This window comes from Vanacampus margaritifer, chromosome 19 (genome assembly GCF_051991255.1).
Source record: "Vanacampus margaritifer isolate UIUO_Vmar chromosome 19, RoL_Vmar_1.0, whole genome shotgun sequence".
Taxonomy (NCBI): domain Eukaryota; kingdom Metazoa; phylum Chordata; class Actinopteri; order Syngnathiformes; family Syngnathidae; genus Vanacampus; species Vanacampus margaritifer.
The window spans coordinates 14,035,667-14,049,413 of record NC_135450.1 but is presented as its reverse complement, the minus strand read 5'-3'; the positions used below and the strand labels follow the sequence as shown (position 1 = coordinate 14,049,413).

The 13,747-nt window shown below is 41.2% G+C and overlaps 2 protein-coding genes and 1 long non-coding RNA gene across 10 annotated transcripts in view; 1 reads left to right on the top strand and 2 right to left on the bottom strand.

Annotated features, from left to right (window-relative positions):
• Window positions 1-312: 312 nt before the first annotated feature.
• On the bottom strand, window positions 313-1,947 carry atp5mj (ATP synthase membrane subunit j). Its single transcript, XM_077552813.1, has 4 exons — window positions 1,805-1,947; window positions 1,235-1,358; window positions 700-720; window positions 313-425 (listed from the first exon to the last, which is right to left on the bottom strand). Exons 2-4 carry the CDS (start codon window positions 1,356-1,358, stop codon window positions 412-414), a joined length of 159 nt encoding a protein of 52 aa, XP_077408939.1. The 5' UTR covers window positions 1,805-1,947; the 3' UTR covers window positions 313-411.
• Window positions 1,948-2,848: 901 nt separating this feature from the next.
• syne2a (spectrin repeat containing, nuclear envelope 2a) overlaps window positions 2,849-13,747 on the top strand; it is a 61,833-nt gene continuing 50,934 nt past the window's right edge. For 6 of the 8 annotated variants that reach the window (XR_013289456.1, XM_077552809.1, XM_077552808.1 and 3 more), the window contains exons 1-17: window positions 2,849-2,978; window positions 3,047-3,193; window positions 4,751-4,881; window positions 4,986-5,102; window positions 5,298-5,434; window positions 5,521-5,650; window positions 6,098-6,743; window positions 6,847-7,016; window positions 7,695-7,847; window positions 8,497-8,652; window positions 8,744-8,985; window positions 9,176-11,180; window positions 11,289-11,623; window positions 11,693-11,837; window positions 12,002-12,202; window positions 12,899-13,161; window positions 13,227-13,377. Coding sequence is in view for 7 of the 8 variants with exons in the window: in XM_077552809.1 (XP_077408935.1) it covers window positions 4,771-4,881; window positions 4,986-5,102; window positions 5,298-5,434; window positions 5,521-5,650; window positions 6,098-6,743; window positions 6,847-7,016; window positions 7,695-7,847; window positions 8,497-8,652; window positions 8,744-8,985; window positions 9,176-11,180; window positions 11,289-11,623; window positions 11,693-11,837; window positions 12,002-12,202; window positions 12,899-13,161; window positions 13,227-13,377 (4,962 nt within the window). In the remaining variant the exon portion in view is untranslated. The remainder of the gene's footprint in view (window positions 2,979-3,046; window positions 3,194-4,750; window positions 4,882-4,985; window positions 5,103-5,297; window positions 5,435-5,520; window positions 5,651-6,097; window positions 6,744-6,846; window positions 7,017-7,694; window positions 7,848-8,496; window positions 8,653-8,743; window positions 8,986-9,175; window positions 11,181-11,288; window positions 11,624-11,692; window positions 11,838-12,001; window positions 12,203-12,898; window positions 13,162-13,226; window positions 13,378-13,747) is intronic. The other 2 variants (XM_077552804.1, XM_077552803.1) reach the window with 2 other exon arrangements.
• Window positions 3,047-5,104, bottom strand: LOC144039455 (uncharacterized). The gene is made up of 3 exons (XR_013289457.1): window positions 4,965-5,104; window positions 3,784-3,917; window positions 3,047-3,202 (listed from the first exon to the last, which is right to left on the bottom strand). It is a non-coding gene; the product is annotated as an uncharacterized LOC144039455 (long non-coding RNA).

Sequence of the window (13,747 nt, the reverse complement as noted above, 5' to 3'; positions counted from 1 at the left end):
TCAGGGGGCAGTGTACAAAATAATCACCTGTGAGTATAACAATCAACAATAGTTAAGACTTACTTGCTGAAGATTACATATTTAGTGTGAATTTATACAACATCCTTAAGTAGTTAATGGCCACATTAAAATATTTTGCCCTGTGCCCTAACCATGGTCAGTAATTGCCATTCATGTCTTACCGTGATATAATAATAAAATAATAAGTCAGACAATGCACAATTGCATACCCTGGCTAGAAAAATCAGTAAAGTGATTTCTGTAGTGTTTGTCAGACTTAGACCAGCAGACTCATGAAAACAAAAAATAAAGTTTGTTGGTTCACGGACAATTTTATTAGTTCCATATGAACAAGATGTGGATGGAGGCAATTTTTACAGCTGGAGGGGGTTGGTCAGAAGGGTATTAAACCTAATGAGCTGGCTCTGCAAAAAGAACAAAATAATCAAGACAACTTTAGTAGATGAAAGAATGTTTCAGAAAATTCACCTGCACAAAATAATTTGATTAGCTATTGTGACAGTGACATCTAGAGGAGAAACCATGCAACTGTGCACTACTCCGATTGGAGTCAAGATTTCAAAATGTTTATAAATTACAAGATGAATTTTTAAAGTGCAGATTGCTACCAAGGATCACTTGCCAAAATAAATCATAACAGTATTTTATAAATGTGAGATGATAAGTTGGGATACTTACTGTCCTTCACTTCTTTCTTGCCTAAAATATGAAAAGAAAAAGAAACATTTGTCACTAGATCACAACACTAAGACGCAACATCACAATTGGATACTTCTGGTTGGCTGAACACACCATTCTGATTGATATTGTGTTTGTGAGATATGAATAAAGCAGCAAAATCCACCCGTTTTGATCCATCTCAGGGGGCAACTATTTTGATACTTGCTCTCAACTGGAAATGAATGACAGTTGCTCAGGCCTCAGGTAACGACCAATCACAACTCACCTGTTTTTTTTTTTTTTAGTTTAGCCATGTGACATTCCAAGCTGAGCCATGATTGGTCAATATCTGACCGAGCAACTGTGATGTCATTATCAATCATGAAAAATGGAAACAGGTGGATTTTGCTGTGTTATCCACATTCCACAAACGCAATATTAATCCGAATACATTATATTGTGTGTAAAAAAAAAAAATGCATTTGTATGCGCTCCTCTCAACACTTGAAAATAACTTGCACAGTCTGCTGCAAATTGCAAAACCTTGACGCACCTCCGTAGGACAGTTTGTAGTAGAGGCACGCCATGATGCCGACACCCACCCACACCTCTGTATACGCCTTGCCGTAGTAAGGGCTCATTTTCGCCCACCAAGCTGCAAACATGCGTCCAGCCATCTGCGGGAGGAAACAACAACAGACACTTATGTGTCATCTTCACCGACGTTGCCAAGTTATCACAATATATATATATATATATATATATTATGTCACTAATGATAGCTTGACTGTCAGGTCCCACTAACGACTTGGGGGTATTAGAGGACACTGACGTGACAACAGAAAGTAAAGGTAAAAAATAGTTTGACATTTATTTTAACACATTTACTGTCATTTATTAGTAGTCAAGTTTGCTGTGCAAGATTACAACAAGGCATGCGGCTCATATGTTCCCTAAACCGCAGCTAAAGCTAAACTAGCTTATAGCTAACAAGACGAGCTAACTAAGCACGCTAACGAATGTAGCAATTAGTACACATTGTGTTACAAGACGTTCATTTCATAATAACTGTTAGGCACCGACGAAATGCATGATTGTACGCGCTACAATCTACAAGCAGTACCTTTGTTTGTCACGGAGCAGAAGGAAGGTCAAGATAGCACCAGTGGTCGGGTGGTAACTCTTCTTCTACTCTAAATTACACAGTTTACCTCCTGGATTTGTATACAGCGCGCCACCTAACGGACAACATACCCACTAACAGCGTATTCACAAACCTTATGAAAATAATTATAGTTGTGAAGTACAAATACTTTGCTAATTTCTACCACCGAAGTTGTGTATGTAGGAGGTAATAAGTCAGGTTTTGGAAGTTTCTGCTAATGTTGAGGGAAGAATTGCCTCTATAAAAGTGAAAATATACACCCCATTTCTGGTTAGGATAATGTATGGATGGATGAACTGTTAAAAGGATACACATTTTTTAAGAATTCTGTTGCTTCAAAGGCATACATATAGCGGTTTCTGACATGTAATGGAAGAGCATGTTCTTCCTGTCACTAAATGTCACTGGCATGGATATTTGGGACTTTTTGCACTACCACTGCACCCTGGTTGGAATCACTGCTTTGAAGTGTTAGAACTAAGAGCTGGTGAAATCATGTTGTTGTTGTTTTTAACAGGCTTATATTTGAATAAATAATGTATTAAATGGCGTATATTAACATAATTTAGATTTACCATTTTACCTGTCACATTTTCACAAATTATTATTATTATTTTTTAAGTTTGATTGAAAAGGTTGAGATTAAAAGTGAGAGTAGTGTGGCAAGTTTGACTTGTTTCCTGATGTTGTGTCTGTACCGGGCCAAAAAAAATTGTGCGTGCGTGCGTGTATTCTAACATGCTCACGCCTGTATTCATCCTGTGTTGTTGCCGTCTGCAGAAAGCGTGTGAGCACATTTCAACGCAAGGAGAGCGTGAAAGAGGAAGCACACCAGCAAAGGTAGTTTTCATCTATTATAACATGTATTAAATAGGTCATCATTTTGCCACTTTTACAGTGCTCAGTTCATCAGTCTGCCCTGGTGGTAGAGACCGTAGATATGTAAAGAAGACTTTTAAGAAGCTTTGAAGTGACACAAAGCATTGGAAGTAGAGGAGGTTTCCGTGGCATTGTGTCATATATGGGTGTGTTGTCGTTTCTGTTTATCCTTTATTTGTTTCTACTTGTTCACTAAGGAGTGTCCATTTGTTGCTTTTCAACGTTTTTTGGACAAGCCAGATTTTCTACACAGGTCTGTTTCGTAACCACACACACAGCGTATTATGTTACGGTGTTGTTTATTTGCACTCATTTGCACAGATACATTCAAAGGCAGAGCACAACTTTCGGAGCTGAAATTTACTATTTGTTGGAAGGAGACGACCTAGAACAGGAAATTCAAGACTCCAATCAGAAAACAAAGCCCAGGTGGAAGGAGGCTTTGCAGTCAGTCCAACCTTGTCTCAGGTGAGTGAGCTGAAACAGACGGAGAATGGCACTCAATAAATACTACCTCCCCCAAGGCCGAACAGTGCTAATTAGGATGAGCTCCAAAATGCCCACTTTGACATTTAGAATTCTGTCGTGAAGACCTTTCTGTGTGGTGTTTACATGTTCTCTCCGGCTGCTCTGACCTTCTCCCACGTTTCAAAACATTTAAAAATTCTGTTAATTGAAGAGGCCAAATGCTCATTGACAAGACAATATCCCAAGTATGCTAGTTCTGCATGTGCAACGTTGTCAGACTCGGGGTCAAATAGTGGAGGCCAGAGTTCAAAGCAGCATTTAGTTGTTATGCTCCACACAAACAGAATAAGCTGCCAACAGAAGTGTTGTCAGCCCCAGAGTGTGAATGCTTTTAAAAGTTAAAAAATAAAGGTAAGAATTAATTTATTTGTCAATTTGTGTAGCTTAGCCGTGTACTGTATGTGGCGCATACAGTGAACATCATCAAACATAGGGCACATTCTAGAATGTGCCAGTTATCAGAAGCTAACAACGATACTGTAAAACTATCAGTTAATTCAAATTTTTGCTGACATTGCAACTTTGCTTACCTTTTAGCTTTGATGTGATGGCGCTTCTGTGCCACTCATCTGAATATAAGCCTGGATAGCCGATAGGCCAAGACCTTTGAGTTTGCGAGGCCGCCATATTGCTCCTCCCAAGAAAAGTTTCTCGGCATACGATCCTATACATTTACAGTACCAAATTGGAGAACATTTGAGACAGTAAATAGTAGAAACAGCATGATTTTTTTTTTATGTTTTACATTTGTTATACATAAACAAGAGGACTTTAGACATTTTACCACTTGCCTTAAATACATGTAAAAAAAATTATATGCTTAATGATGTTTACAGGAGGAAACTTGTATATTTTTTTAATTAAAGAATTATAACTGTAATTCAACAAAAGATGCCTCTGCCAAATCTAATATTGGGGTCTCAGGAACTGAGTGATAAAAGAAAAATGGGTCTTCAAGGCAGCACATACCGTCCACTTGTTATTTTTTTTAAATTTTTTTTTACTTGTTAAAAAATAGTGACCACCTCGCCCCCGGCCTTATATTAGCTGCCTACGAGCTATATATGTCTTATCTGTATGTATGTATTTATACAGTAGTCTGTTTGTAATCTCAAATATTTTACCTGGTTAAATCAAGGTTTAGTTAAAAAAAAAAAAAAAAGGAAATACACAAATAGTCTGCTCGGGAGATGGGAGGAGCAAGATGGCCGCCCTGTAACTTCAACGGCTTGCACAGGCGCGTATGGGCTATCCAGTCGTATATTCAGATCAGTGTTCTGTGCACTTTAAATGGTTGAATTTGAAATGTGGAAACCTAATGCAACACTGGACTTCATTTAACCTCCTGATTGGTCATCTCATCACATGAGCAGAGGAGAGAATTGCTCAAATGAGCTGAATAATCGCGCTGCTCATCTGATGTTACTATGAGTAAACATGAATAGTGTGGCTAGGTTACACTGTGGTTATGACTTGGTGCGATTTACATTTCTACAGGGTTTCCTGACAAATTTAACATGGAAGATTTTGGCCAATTGCTGCAAAGCTGCCACTCTAAACTGGCATTACTACAGGAAAGGATGTCAGAAAGCTCCGTCACATATGTCACCAATCCTGCAGCTCTGGAGGTGATGCCCATTAAACTGTTAGCTATCAAATCCCTACCAATGTTTCTAACACTCATCCTATTGTGCATTACTCACTTACTCACCAGCTCTTCTTTCTGCTTCAGCAGACTTTGCAACAAGAAGTAACCAACATAGAAAAAGAGCTTGTGGAGCTTGCCACGTTTAAAAACACAGCCAGCAACATTAGCACATCTGAAACCGAGTCTGGGCTCCACCAGGAAGTAAGTCCAACGCAAAACCACTGGGTGGTGCTAGAGTACAATTTAGGCATATAATGCAGGTAGAAGAGCGACTTCTATTTGCTACTTCAATAACCATCTAATCTTCATCGTTCTTTGACATGTATCATTTGTGTTTTGGCACATGAATCAGAATAAGCAGATAAAGACCAATAATAGATTATTTTCTTTTCTCAGGATTATGATGCAAGCTTGAAAGTTTTCACCTCTGGAGTTTCTGACCGAAAAAGGACTGCGCAGTCAAACATTAAAAATCAAATGCTTCCAGAAGATATCACATTCACTCTCTGCACAATTAATGAAGACCTTGACAGGTACTAAAGAACTGCAACATCTTGTTCCGGTTGTCTTATTTAAATGCCTAACTAGTTCATTTTTTTTCCTGCTTTGTATTCTGTAGATTGTGGTCCATTTGTCAACGAGAGAAACAGAACTGTGTTGACAACATGACTGATGGGGTGAAGCGGGTCTTCAGCCAGCTGCAATTTAGAAGCCAAACAGTTCAAGCAGAAGCATTTCAACCAGGCCAGGTAATAGGACGAAAAAAACAAGGCAATTTTGGACTGATTGTATGTGATGTGTTTAAACAAAAGCAACAAGAGGAGGAAAAAAAAATAAAGGCCGAGAGTAGAAATGCTCAGAGATTTGTCATCCCATTCGTGCGTTTAATACCTGTAGTACACCTTTAGTACAGTGGTTCTTAACCTGGGTTCAATCGAACCCCAGGAGTTCAGCAAAGGTCAAGACACACACCTGACTCAAATTTTTCATTAATATAAATTCACACCCATGGTGTTCCACAGGGTTCAATTCTGCTGCCTCTGCTGTTTTCATTGTATCTGTTGCCCGGGTTCCATCTTAAGAAAAAACAAACAAACCTGTGGTTGTTTTAGAGTGCTCCATAAATATAGAGTTGACTTGAGAAACTGTCCGTGCCTAATACGATTGTAATTTAGTGCTTTTGTTCATTTTTATAGACTTCAAACATGAGCCAAGGCCAAAGAGAAGTGGACTCAAAAGTTGTGCCAGCTACACCTGACAACAACATGGAACTCAAACGCACCTTCACCTCAGACTGCAATATATCAAGAGATCACAAATCCACAGAGCCCATTCTGAATACTAAACAAGCTTGCAATTCAGTCCAACAACACGGCGACGAAGACGCCTTTCATCCATTACAATTCCCGCGTCCTGATATTTCCCAATCGAAAACCACGAGGCAATCACAGGAGTTCAAAGAGAGCCGCAATGTGTTGTGGTCTCCTGGGCCAACAGATGACATCAGCACTATTTATAATCCTCTGAGAAGAGAACATGGAATCATTTTTCCAACTAAATGTCCATCCTCGGAAATGTCAAATAAGGCAAGACCGGGTTGTGGACGACCAGCAAAATATCCAGAAACCATGAAGATAATAACAAATACAGAGAAATCACATCAAGATAGAGGAACACCAAAGACCGTGTTGACAACTGCAATGGACATGCGGCAGATAGAGGACGCTCTGTTCTGTAAGGGAGCAGAGAGCAAGAATGACAGTATGGAGGAAATGCCGACATCAGATGAGCCTGAATCGGACGCGTCTCGCGTGTCCTCATCAAGTCCAAACACTAAAATGTGTAAGTCGAAATCAAGTGGCAATTTGAAATCACCATTGTCAGCAAACCAAGAAGTCATACATGGCGGGTCCTCTCAAGTCAACTTTTAATCTTGATGTTTCAGATACAAAAAACACATTTCCGCATGCCAAACAAGAGATTCAAGATAACAGTCACCCCAGGGGGCAAACACACCGGAATAAATATTTGATCCCCAAAAGATGCAGCGATTCTTTCATGGCTGGAGTGGAAAGTGACTTACTGCTATCTTTGGAGGCCAAAGACATGGCAGAAGTAAGTTGTTTTTTCTTTCTTCCTCCTTTTATCTGTTCTCAGTACGCAGCTTTTGTAATTTACATGGGAGTGTAAAAAAAATGTTCTATGCGGCCCCACTAGTCTAAACACGGTATTCTGACTAATATTGCGTTAGTGGAATATGGCATAAGCAGTCAAATCTACCCGTTGTATCCATCTCAGGGGGGCAGCCATTTTGTAACTTGCGATCCACTTAAAATTACAACACGGTTGCTTAGGGCTCAGGTAACAACCAATCACGGCTCAGCTTGCAAGTGTCACATGACCAAAGTCCAGAAAACAGGCGAGCTTGTGATTGGTATCATATTTAGGATGTTTTGTCCGAGGCGCCCTGTCATCTGTGTCACTAATTATGACCTGCTTTTCCACCATGTTAAGCGCTAAAAGTCACACGGCTTGGTATTTTTAACACTAAACAACAATCAGCTGTTTGGCGCATGTTCATGCTGCCTACTCATTTTTATCGACAAGGTCGAGCCCTGAGGCTTACTATTCCACGCTTTGGAAATTCTTGTGTTCACTTGACTCGCCTGGCCACTGTCAACAAAGTAACATGAACAGGAAGCTCTGTTATTATCTGAGCCTAAACAGGAACAGAATGAGGCTTTTTTTTTTTTTTTTTGCCACACTGCCCATGTTTCTATGCGTAATGTTTAGGTTGGAGAAGAGATGTCTTCCAACTTGGAAGAGCCGGCATCCGAGCAGGAGACTTGCGAATCACTCGGACTGCCCTCATACAAACACGGCTCCACCATGCAGGACCTTTTGTCTGAGATCCAGAGCATGGTAGAAAGAAACAACATCATAAATGTGAGTTTTTATTCTAAATAACGTTCTATTTTCTCTCTTAGATGTTTCTTTAAATATGCGATTCTTTTTTTTTTTTTAATAATTATTTATTTATTTTTTTCTGGAGCGCTCAGTATTCATTCGGTAATTTTACCGATTTGACATGTCATCATCATTGCTTTTTTTTATTTTTATTTATTTTTTATTTTTTTAAATATGCAATTCTTGCAGATAAGATGTTTCGATTGTTGTTATTCCCATTACGCCTCTTAAGGGAAGTTGCAGTGATTTCCTTGTGCTTCCCAAGAGTAAACAACTGGCAATCTGTTGCTTCAATCCAGTAGAACCCCAAAAAGTCTGCCATTGGTCAACCTTTGTTTCGTTCAAAACAATTTTACCATAAGTGATCACCATCAAATAATTTACAGCTGTTCAATATTTCAATTTCAACATTTACTGTATACTTGGCATAATACCAATAAAATAGCTCTAATGACAGATATGCAACGCTGCAAATGCGCCGTCATCATGCATAGAAGCTAACGGTATAGCAAGTTGCATTTAACCCGTGGGCAGTATTTTATTTTTGAAATGGCTTGGTCAGAACCAACAAAAAAGCCCAAAAATGGTCACGATAACGCCTAGGGGTTAAATTGAGTTTATGTTATAGAGGACAACGCACTTGGATTTAAACTGGTACCTTCAGTCTTCACCGAGTGAAGCCGAGATCAGACTGGTCAGAGCAGTCCAAAATGTGCTGGCATGTCGGTATCTGCCGGCACAGCTGGATGTCACCGCTATGGCCAAACAGCTGGAGAAGGCAGAGGTACGTAGTCATTCTTATTTATCTTACACTGCTTCGATATTTTGTATGTGACTACAAATTCCATCAAGCCTGTTCGTTCTGGCTACTGCAGGTTTATAAGCATTGCGTCCTGGACCAAGTTGCGCTGATGAAAAGTACCAGCTCCTCTCAACTTTGCGGTCCAAATGTCTTGAAAAGACTAGAAGCCCAGTGGAGTACGGCGCTGCTGGATGCCTCCGCCACAGTCCAAGTCAAAACGGCTCAGCTGGGTGAAGTCAAACAGTATCACAAACAGCTGGAGAAAATCAAAGTTTTCCTTGATGAAGTAGATGCTGAGAAGAAAAAAATGAGCTTGTGAGTAATTTCATGGTTGGTCAGTAGCTTCCATCAAAGGATGGTTTTAAGTCCTTGTGAGTAAAAACGAATTTGAGTGTAAACACATTTTAAGGATAATCCTTGCCAACTCTGCGAAACTGTAATATTAATGTATGTTTGTATGATCTAAGTTTGTTTCTAAAGGGATCGTCTTATTAATTTTTTTTAGACGCGCCTTGGGAAGCAGTGCTCTCCAAACTGAAAAACTCCACTCCTTGCTGCAAACCTTAAAGCGGAGCGAAGAAATGTGGCAAGAGCTCCGCGCGTCGAGTAGCCAGTTGGCCGTGCACTTGAGCGACGCGGAAAGCTCCGGCGCCCTTCTTGCTCAGCTTGGAGATGTGCAAGATGAGTGGAGACTTTTGAGTGGAAGTATCAAGAGAGCCTCGTGTCAGGCGGCTAACTCTTCCTGTCAGTCGTCTGTCCTCATTAAAGAGGCGGGACGGCTTAAAGACAAGATTGAAGCAATCCGGGAATCCATGGAGTCACATGAGAAATGCCACCACACCAAAAGCGCTTTAGAACTTTTTTGTTTGAGTGAAGACCTAAAAGTGTGTAAGCAGTTGCACGTGCGTCTTGGACAGTCTTTCTCAGATGCTCTTCTCCAGTCGTTCATAGGCCAGAAAGAGAAGGACAGCATTAAACGTGACCTTGAAGAATTGACGACCTTGCTGAAGGCTAGCAAAAAACAAGCAATATGTGGCGCTGATGCTAACAAGCAGTTCCAAGAATGGATCACATGGGCAAAGCAGATGGAATACCGCATTATAATTGGCAAAAAGTTGTCTCTCTTCCCAGAGGAAGCTCACATTCAGATCGCTAAAATGGAGAAATATCGGACAGATCTCATGATCAGAAGGTCAAAGATGCAACGACAGGAAATGAGAGAAGAAGCGTCAAACATGGAGAAAAAGGGCTTACAAGTAGTACAAGACCTATATGGCACCATCACTAAAACCTTGGATGACGTCCTTGAGACAATGAAGAAGAATCTACAAGAGAGGGAGAAACTGTTAGACCACCTTGATAGCATCGATACGTGGCTAGTAGTAGCAAACGCCAACAGAGAAACCTGTGCTTACGTTGAGAATGTTTCAAGGGTTGACCTCGGCTCACTTGAAGACGAGCTACAACATCACCAAAAAGTTGCTGAGGATATAGAAAACCATCTAAGTCTGGTCGATGATCTAGAGACAAGGTGCAAGGAAGCGGCGGAAGGTTTGAGCCCCGGGGAGAGCCGCTACCTTGTCAACAGACTCTCGGGCATCTGGACAGGATTTGATGGCTTGCTGGCTCGAGAGGGCGCAACCAGCTGGCATTTGGAGGAGCTGATTCATGAGCGTACGTCTTCTGGTGAGGAGCTGTCCACCATTGAGGATAGCCTGAAGAACGTCTCGTCGCGTTTGGACCGACATCACTTCCCCATGACGCAGGAAACCATTTTGACTATCGCACTTCTGAAGCACGTGCTAATGGAGCGTCAGTGTCAAGTGCAAGAGATTCAACACTGCCAGGAAACAGAGCGGCGCTCTCTGCTGTGCACCATTGGGCAACTGCAAGACAGATGCAAAGTTCTTAGCGCTCATGCTTCGGAGCAAGACAAATATCTGCAACTGAAGAAGCAAATGGAGGATTTGAGGGATGTTTCCCAAGCGCAATTCCGGAAGGCTAACGATAGAACATTAAGTTTGGGCGAGAGGTTCAAACTTTGCCAGGCGCTCTTAGTTGACCTCCCGCTGATGAAGACACAGTGTCAAGACGCGGCCGACCAACTGGAGGCGATTTCTCAGGAGCTGCGCCCGGCCGAGATGGATTTAGAAAGGCGGAGCATTCGCCGCACTGTGGAGACGTTTGTTTCTTGGGAGCGCACTGCCGCGGAAGAGGTCAAACGTTTAGAGGGCAAGCTTCTCCCGGGCCTGCGATTTTCCTCCGAGCTCCCGACCTTAATGGAGTTCTTCCAAAGAACAGCACAGGAGCTGAAGGGTATGGAGCCAGTCGGTCCAGATGAAAGAGCCGTGGATGTTGCGCTGCAAAGGCGGTGGGTGATTTGGAGAAACATGGAGTCTGGGATGGGAGTGTTGCGCGCTCTGGCTTGGAAAGGGAAAATGAACGTAAAGAGTCACACTGATTTGCATTTACTTCAAGATGCTGTCATGCAGGAGTGCCATTTACAAATGGTGAGTCCAGTGAAACCTTGAAGGTCAAACACAATTCCTTTGGGGGGGGGGGGGGGCACTACTCAAGGTGCGAGATGTTCAGATTTCTCTTGAATTTATCTTCAACAGGAATGTTTATCCAAGACTCGAGAATCTTTGAAAGATTACCAGTGGGCTGCTCAGGGAGCGATCAACTTCCTTCACAATGCTGAAATTACATTTTTATCAGCTCCTGGTGGGTTTCTCGACTGCACGGAGGAGCAAACTCAGACCCAACAGGCCGTCCAAGCTCTTGAGGACGGATTTGTTGCCCATATTCAGCACCTTGTTGAATTGGTGCCCCAACAAGTCTGCCTTTCCCGTTCAAAGACTCAAGATCTGCACGTTGGCATCCTGAGCCAGTTGTTAGTGGGAAGGGCCGTACTGGAGGCTCAGGCTCGGCTCCGACTGGAGTCCTTGCAGAGGTACCGGCTCTATTATTATGCCTTGTTTTTCTTGGTTTTTAAAGGGGAGTAATGAAAACGGTGTTACAGGTGTGAACTTCGACAACAAAGCCACAGGGTTTGTCACAAAGACATACAACTGCGTCTTACTGAATTTGAAGCAAAGCTTTCAGCTTGCGCAGCAGAAGAAGTGACGTCCTATGATAAATGCGCTGCGCAACACAAACGGTCCAAGGTAGGGACGACAAGCCATATGCTATGTATGTGGTAAACCTCCAGCTGAACTCTTTAGAACCCTACTTGGACACTACTGAAAATAATGATAATAAAAACACATCAAACTTACTTACTGGCACATTTCAAGACACTCAAAACAGTATTTTTTTCTGGCCATCGAAGGACTTGATGGAGGGTGTCTGCGACCTTGCTAGGAAGATTGAAGAACTCCGAGAAAGATGCCCCATGCAGGGATGTGGCACTGGAAAGGACGGCGAGCTCGGCGCCCTCTGGAGGCGCTGGGTGTCACTGCGGCGCGGTGTCGGTCTGCTCAAGGCACAAGCGGATCAGAGAGTAGAGGAATGGAAGGACATCACAACTAGTGTAAGTCTGAAACTTCCACTGAAATATTCATACATACCACATATTAACTCATTCACTGCCATAGGCGACTATAGATGTCAAAAATTTATTTGAACTATTTCTATTAGTTTAACATTTTTCCCACTTTTGTTGACAAGAGTATGAAAACCTAGAAAAAACATGTATTGTACATTTAGAGCAGATATAAAATTTGTGATTAATCGTGAGTTAACTATTGAAGTCATGCGATTAATTACAATTAAAAAATGTAATTGTCTGACGCCCCAGATTTTTAATTATCATTTCTTTCTTTTTTTAATTAGGAGCATCAGACGATTACATTTTTTTGTTGTAATTAATCACATGACCTCACTAGTTAACTCAAGATTAATCACAAATTTGATATCTGTTCTAAATGTACAATATTTTTACAATATTTTTTCTTTCTAGGTTTTCATATTCTTGTTAACAAAAGTAATAGAAATAGTTCAAATGAATTTTTGACGTCTATAGTCGTCAATGGCAGTGAATGAGTTAATAATGTACCAGTATGTAAAACCAACAAAAGTACGAACCAAAACAATAGGCAGCCTTGATAAAAAATTCAACAAATTTAATACAAAAAAAAAAAGAGTTGTGCTAGTGATACTTGTACACCAACAATATGAATAATATATACTTTTAAATTGATTCACACTAAAATGAAATTGTTTTTAGGTGGAGCAGAGCTGCAGCTCATTGTCTACCCTCCAGGCAAAGGTTCCCGACTCCTCTGCTCAAATATTCACACAAGATGAGCTCCAGAATCTCGTCGCCCGGGCAGAGATGCAGCAGGTTGGTCTGGAACAAGAGCGACAAACTGTAGCCTCACTGGAGCACCGACTGGAGCATGTCTTGAGCTTGACTCCTTCCAAAAATCCCAGTAGTCTCTCTGGGCCTTTTGGTGTCACACTTGGGAAGATGCAAGAAAATATCAAACGGTATGTTAGCTTCCATACACCTTTATTGCATTGTTAGCAAACATGCTAAGAACTGTTCTCTACAGTTTGAAGGAGAGAAATCTCCAGGTGATGGCTGTTGCCAAGATAGAGGAGATGGACAGACAGCAGTTTGAAGAGAGGATAGGAGAGGTGGAGAAGAGCATGTGTACTATTCTTCCCATGCTGGTCAACAAAATGGATTCAGCACGACAGCAGGTAAGTGTTTTTTTGTTTGTGGTGTAAAACTGCACTTAACAAAAAGTCATTTCTAAAGCCCTTATCCCACTGGGGGATGAACATTTGCGACGCTGGCGAATCTTGATTTTTACATCAGGATTTGTTAAAGGTTGCAGCGTTTCCTAAACGTTCTCAAAACAGTCTTGATGGTTCTCTAAAATAAATATTGAAGATGTTCAAAATGTTGAACATCTTCAACATTTCCTTGCAACAAGAAAGACCATTAAGACTGTTCAGGGAACCATTAAGACTGTTTAGGAATGTTTAAAGACTGTTTAAGAATCAACAAACATTTATTAGCGATGCTAATGTTCGTCCTGTTTGTGGGATACGGGCTTAATAAAGTATT